This window comes from Centroberyx gerrardi, chromosome 7 (genome assembly GCF_048128805.1).
Source record: "Centroberyx gerrardi isolate f3 chromosome 7, fCenGer3.hap1.cur.20231027, whole genome shotgun sequence".
Lineage (NCBI taxonomy): Eukaryota > Metazoa > Chordata > Actinopteri > Beryciformes > Berycidae > Centroberyx > Centroberyx gerrardi.
In genome coordinates, this window is record NC_136003.1 from 32,068,856 (window position 1) to 32,074,820 (window position 5,965).

The following is a 5,965-nucleotide window of genomic DNA, read 5'->3' on the forward strand; positions in this document are numbered from 1 at the left end:
TTAGAAATGCAATGCAAAAAGACACTGCGCTCGCTTGGAGGGTTGAAATACCATTAGGAGGCAAAACAAAGAGCGGTGTATTTGTGTTTAGTAATGCACGGCTAAAGGGCAGCAGCAGCCACACAGTCTGCATGGAGCTGCATGATTGGGTGGGGGTAGAATTACTGTTCCAGCCATGTTAATATCGGAAAGTGGGAAAAAATCCTATTTATCCATGCAAGGCAGAGAGGCGGCGGTGGCGCGGGACGCGGTTGGAGCTGAATTACCATGCGAGGAGAGTGAGCGGGCGCCTGTTGGACGAACACGGGCTTTAAAACAGAAAAGAGGGGGAACGGCGCTGGACGCTCGTTCTTAATGCAAAGGTCTGCTCGTGATTTAGGAGGCCGTGCAACCTGAATTAGTTGATGAATTTTCTATCGATCCTAAACAAGCCAGATTTATCTCTGACACCGGTGCTGCTGGGTGGCGCAGCAGCCGGCCGGGCCAGTCTCTCACTCCCCGTTATTAGCGATTTAAAAGAAACGCTTTGGCAGGCACGAGCCTACACACACACACACACACACACAGACACACACAAAGATATATACACACACACAAGGGTAGGCGCCACTTTAAATCCCCCCAAGCACTTTCTTTCTACTGTTTGTCTTTTTCTTTATTTTTTCTATTTGAAGTTCCTGCCAAAAGTGTGAGAGGGAGAAAGGGTTCGTTTGCAGCACTACTTGTCTTCCTGCTGTACTGTACAAGCAGTTTGGGGGAGGAGGAGGAGGGGGGGCAAGCCACAGCATGTGTGTGTGTGCGTGTGTGTGTGCGTTCCGCAGAAGGTTTCAGCTCGAGCGGAATGTATTTTCGGCGTGTGGAGTCGCTTTGTTATTGTTGTGATTCTCTCGCTTTGCATCGCATGCGTGCCAACATGTGGCGGAGAGACACAGGAGAGAACCGGGCAGAGAGAGAGAGAGAGAGGAAAGTATTGTAAGACTGTGAATGCCCACAAACTGAGCCATATGATGATGCGCGTGCGGGAGCCGTGTTATGCCTAATCCCATTTCCTTATCCGGGGTTCGTCACGGAGCCGCGCCATTGGCTGGCCGCCGTCACGTGGCCTCTTAACTTTGTTCACTTGACAGAAAAGTAGGAGGGTTCAACGGAACAGGAATAACCGAAGAGTAAAGGGATAAGATATAAATTTTAGTTATATATTTTCCGAGTGTGTGCAATTCCACAAAAAGACTGAAATTAATGGCCATGAGCTCCTATTTGATCAACTCCAACTATGTGGACCCGAAGTTCCCACCGTGCGAGGAGTATTCACAGAGCGACTATCTGCCCAGCCACTCTCCGGACTATTTCAGCTCCCAGCGGCAGGAGGCTGCCGCGTTTCAGCCGGACTCCCTGTACCACCACCACCACCAGCAGCACCAGCCGCGGCCGGGCTGCGGAGCCGAGCCGCCCTACACGCCGTGCCAGAGCACGGGGCAGCCCGCCTCGGTGGTGATGTCGCCCCGGGGTCACGTCCTGCCCCCGACCGGGCTGCAGACCGCCCCTCTCCCGGAGCAGAGCCACCACTGCGACTCGGTGACTCCCAGCCCGCCTCCGCCGCCGTCCTGCGGCCAAACGCCCCACAGCCAAAGCACTTCTTCCCCGACGAGCAGCCGCAAGGACCCGGTGGTCTACCCGTGGATGAAGAAAGTCCATGTAAACATCGGTAAGTGTCGCTTCCAAACTTCTCTCTCCCCTTCTCCCTCTGCTGCCTCTGCGCGTCTTTGTGCCTGCAGTTGAACGTGCAGTCAGCTAGATGTCCGCCGTCAGATCTACGGCTTCCCCTCTGTTAGAAGTAGGCTAGTAGCCCTTGGGTCGAGATTTACGATCGCCTGTTTGCAGGGCCAATATAATTACACCCTCCATAAATTTTTATTGCACCTCTCCGCCGAGCTACCTTTTGAAGTCCGATCGCAGGCTCGTCTGCTCTAATTCCCAGCCTTATGACAACTCAGACTGAGCCATAAGTTAGGTTTTATGCTTTGGTAATTTGATTTTAAGTGGTCGGGTTGTATAAACGGTGTACTTTACTCTGTCGACTCTTCCCCCGTTGTTCCGGGGGAGGAAAGTTTTATGGGAGCTAAAATATTCATGTTTATGGAGCCGGCCGTAAAACACTAATGTAAAACCGAATAGTTGGGAGTCTATTAGGTCTTCCCTGTAATGTTGTTCCCCGGTAATGGACTGCTGTGTGCTGCTTAGGGAAAACCGTGGCGCGTGTTCGGGCGGCGACAAAACGCCACTTTTGCAAAGTCACCGTTATGGCCATAACGCATTGACTCCGGCACGAGACCATTTACTATGACCGGGTAAAACCACTTCGGCCTTCACTCTCCTCAAAGTTTACCTGTTTTAGAAGACAATGGACTCTTATTCTACTCGGCTGCTGCTGTCCGGTTGTAGTCTTTTTTGGATTTGTTGAATCATTACCCAGGCGGCCATTCAGTGCCGTTGTGTAGCTGCACCCCCCCCCCCCCCCCCCCCCCGCCCCCCGCTCCTATTCTTAACCAGTTTATACAAGACAGACAATGCCCATCCTCGCTCTCACCCGTGGCATCTGCTCATAACGTAATTCAAGGCGAGGTTATTCCTTTAAATTCCCCCCGCCGTTCATGGACTCGCCTTGTTGTTGCTGCTGTTATATATTTTTTGTATTTCCGGTAACCGTCGGGACAGGGATGCGCGTGTGTGAACGTGTCGGGACGGTGTGGTTTTAGATGTGGCCGTGGCCCCGATTTGCCTTCAAATCACAACATTTGGACACCGGGATCAGCCTGGCTGTGCAGAGAGGAGCAGGAGGTTTTACTGCGCCCCGGGGCCTCACATGACGCGTGACAACGGTCCACACACACACACACACACACACCCACACCTAACACACACACTCACCTAACACACACACTCTGAAAATACAAAATATAGCAGCAGCCTATAAAATAAGGAGAAATCGTGATGAGTCGTATCTCTCGCGTCAGTTCTGACCGTAACACCTGCACCTGAAAACAGAAAGCCACTCCTGTTAGAATAATAGAAGATCAGAAATATGTAATATGGGGCTGATATGTTTTCTATTTTACTAGAGTAGATCCAAACTACCAGTGATGTGGCCATGGCTGTATTTCTCTCTTAATGTGCTGTTTTCTATTTTGCCAGTTAACACTGTAGCTGCTATGCTGCGTCGTGTAATGAGCTCGCTCTGCTGCTAATTAAATAATAGACTACCTTGTTTTCTTTTTTATTGTTTTTCTATTATATCGTGCAAGCCAATAATGATAATTACGCCGTTTTCTCTCGTTTTATAATCTAACGTTGTATTATTGTTATTCTCCACATTGAGTTCAAACTGCTGGTTACAGATAATGGCTTGATTTTTCTATTCTATAATGCAATAAAGACAAGTAACGTCATCTTCATCATCATTATTATTATTATAGTATTATTATCAGTATTACAATTAGTAGCCTATTATTACCCTATTAGGCTACTAATAGTATTAGTATCAGTATTAATATTAGTATTACTATTAGTAGGCTAGTAGTAGTAGTAGCCTAGTAATAGGCGTATTATTTTTTATTATTATTGTTATTGAAGGTGGTGTTATTGTGGTTGCTGTTGTTGTTGTTGTGTAATTATTTATTTACTTATTAATAGTCTTATTCCCATTCTTCTCCCACAGTGAATCCAAACTACACCGGGGGCGAGCCCAAGCGCTCGCGGACGGCCTACACGCGCCAGCAGGTCTTGGAGCTCGAGAAGGAGTTCCACTACAACCGGTACCTCACGCGCAGGCGCAGGGTGGAGATCGCGCACACGCTGTGCCTGTCGGAGCGGCAGATCAAGATCTGGTTCCAGAACCGGAGGATGAAGTGGAAAAAGGACCACAAGCTGCCCAACACCAAGATCCGCTCCGGGACAACAAACAACAACAACAACAACACAAACTCCCAGGCACTGGCCGGCTCTCAGACCCGCTCCACCGGGCCGCTATAGCCCGGTTCACCGCCTCGCCCCCTTCCCCTCCTTTACCCAAACTGAACGCAACCCGGAACCACCACTACTAACCCGCCTGTTGTTCCCGTTCTGCTACCTGTAATCCCGACATGCACTTTGGATCAGAGGGGACCGGACCGGACCGGACCGGACTGCCGTCTGTCTGTCCGGCCTGATCTGTACTGCTGGAGAGAGAGAGAGAGAGAGGGGGGGGGGCCCATTCAGAAAAATGAATTGAACAAAATAAGTGGGCGAAGAGAAGAAGAGTATAGGGGATGAAAAACAAACGGACGCTCCCTGCTTTTATCCCTCTCTCTCTCTCTCTCTCTCTCTCTCTCTCTTTCTCTCCCTGCTTTTTATATTATCTCTCTGTCTTTTTATACTCCTCTCTCTCTCATATTCACCCTCTCTCTCTCTCTGACAGAGCAGAAGGCGGTAGGCAGATAGTGTGTGTGTGTGTGTAAGGTTTTTTTTTTTTTTTTTATCCGTGATTTTTTGGTGAAGATGGATCCTCGTTTTCATCTTTAATCATGCCAAACTCGGACCCCATTTGTCATGTTTACTCTGCGGGTACAAAGCAAAGGGGTGAACCGCGGCTCTGCCCATTACCCCCCCCCCCCCCCCCCCCCCCTGCACCCCCACCCACCCACCACCACCATCCCTCCATTCCCCCCCCAGTTTAATAAATGAGACTCTCTCGTTTCGTCAAGAGACGTATTCTTACACTCCTTTTACCCCCCCCCCTCACACACACACACACACACACCTCCATCAGTCCTTATAATACTCTAAAATATAAAATAGTCCATAACCTCCGGTATCTCCCAAAATGAAACATGAAGTTTTTTATCTCTTGCTGTTATAATTCTAATTATTCCCGGTATTCTTGTTTTGTAAAGCGAAGCGACAAAAAATAGGCTATAGCTGTTTTTTTATTTTTATTATTGTTTTTAATTCTATGTCGATGATATGAAAATGATATTCTATGCTATTATCGCTGAGACTGACAAAGGAGCGTGTTTTGTTTTGTTTTTAAATCGAGGTCCGTTGATTGTTCATGTGAGATATACAGGGAAACAGAGAGCAGACAGACAGACAGACAGACAGACAGACAGACAGACAGACAGACAGACAGACAGGGGATTTAGAAGAAATAAATAAAGCTAAATCCTGGCATTTCCACTAAGAATCAAACAGGGTTTCTAACGACGAAGCTGGCGAAATAGAAATAGAAGTTGTATCCAAAACCAAAATCCTGGTACAGATAACCCTAAGCATTATAAACGCAGCACTATACAATGTACTACCTATTACCTCAGTTGTACTTATATTTTTTTATTTTTTATTATTTTTCTTTTTGGCTCGTTTCATGAAGTGACAGTTTTTCGAGCTTTTATTTTTTTAATTTTTGTTTTGGAAAATTATGTGGCGAGTTATTATTACCTGCAATACATTAAGCGTTATTCATTTCTTGTATGTGAAAAAAATACTAAAATGTAATTTAATAATAAGCAATTGTTCTGGCCAGGGACATTCAGAGAGAAAAAAAGGTGCGTATATTGCATGATTGAATGGTGTTGATTTATTTTATTTCTCTGCTTTTTTTTTTTCTGATAAATCTATCTTTTTCTCGGCACATAAAATGCGCGCACACGTTCTCTCTTTCTCCTTTTTCTTCTCTTTTCTAGCCTATCTTTTTACTCTTCTCACCCTGTGCCATTTTTTTTTTAGATATTTTATTCAAGTGTTTTTAATTATTATTATTTTATTTACATTCCAAAGATCAGTTCTATCGCTGATGATGATGATGATGGTATTGTTGAAAATGTATTTGCTCCTCTTCCTCTCCCCTATATTTGTACGTTGCTCCTCTTCCTCTGCTTGTGCCTCCTCGGTGTTTACCTTCCTATTATTTGTAAATAGTTCATAGAAATTT

The 5,965-nt window shown here is 46.4% G+C and overlaps 1 protein-coding gene across 1 annotated transcript; it reads left to right on the forward strand.

Annotated features, from left to right (window-relative positions):
- Positions 1-1,207: 1,207 nt before the first annotated feature.
- On the forward strand, positions 1,208-4,151 carry hoxb4a (homeobox B4a). Its single transcript, XM_071901703.2, has 2 exons — positions 1,208-1,705; positions 3,716-4,151. The coding sequence occupies exons 1-2, from the start codon at positions 1,240-1,242 to the stop codon at positions 4,027-4,029; spliced, it is 780 nt and encodes a 259-aa protein (XP_071757804.1). The 5' UTR covers positions 1,208-1,239; the 3' UTR covers positions 4,030-4,151.
- The last annotated feature ends 1,814 nt before the right edge of the window (positions 4,152-5,965 follow it).

Coding starts and splice junctions, on each gene's coding strand:
- hoxb4a (XM_071901703.2), top strand. CDS start 1,240: ATGGCCATGAGCTCCTATTTGATCAACTCCAACTATGTGGACCCGAAG. Junction 1,706..3,715: donor GAAAGTCCATGTAAACATCG/GTAAGTGTCGCT, acceptor CTTCTCCCACAG/TGAATCCAAACTACACCGGG.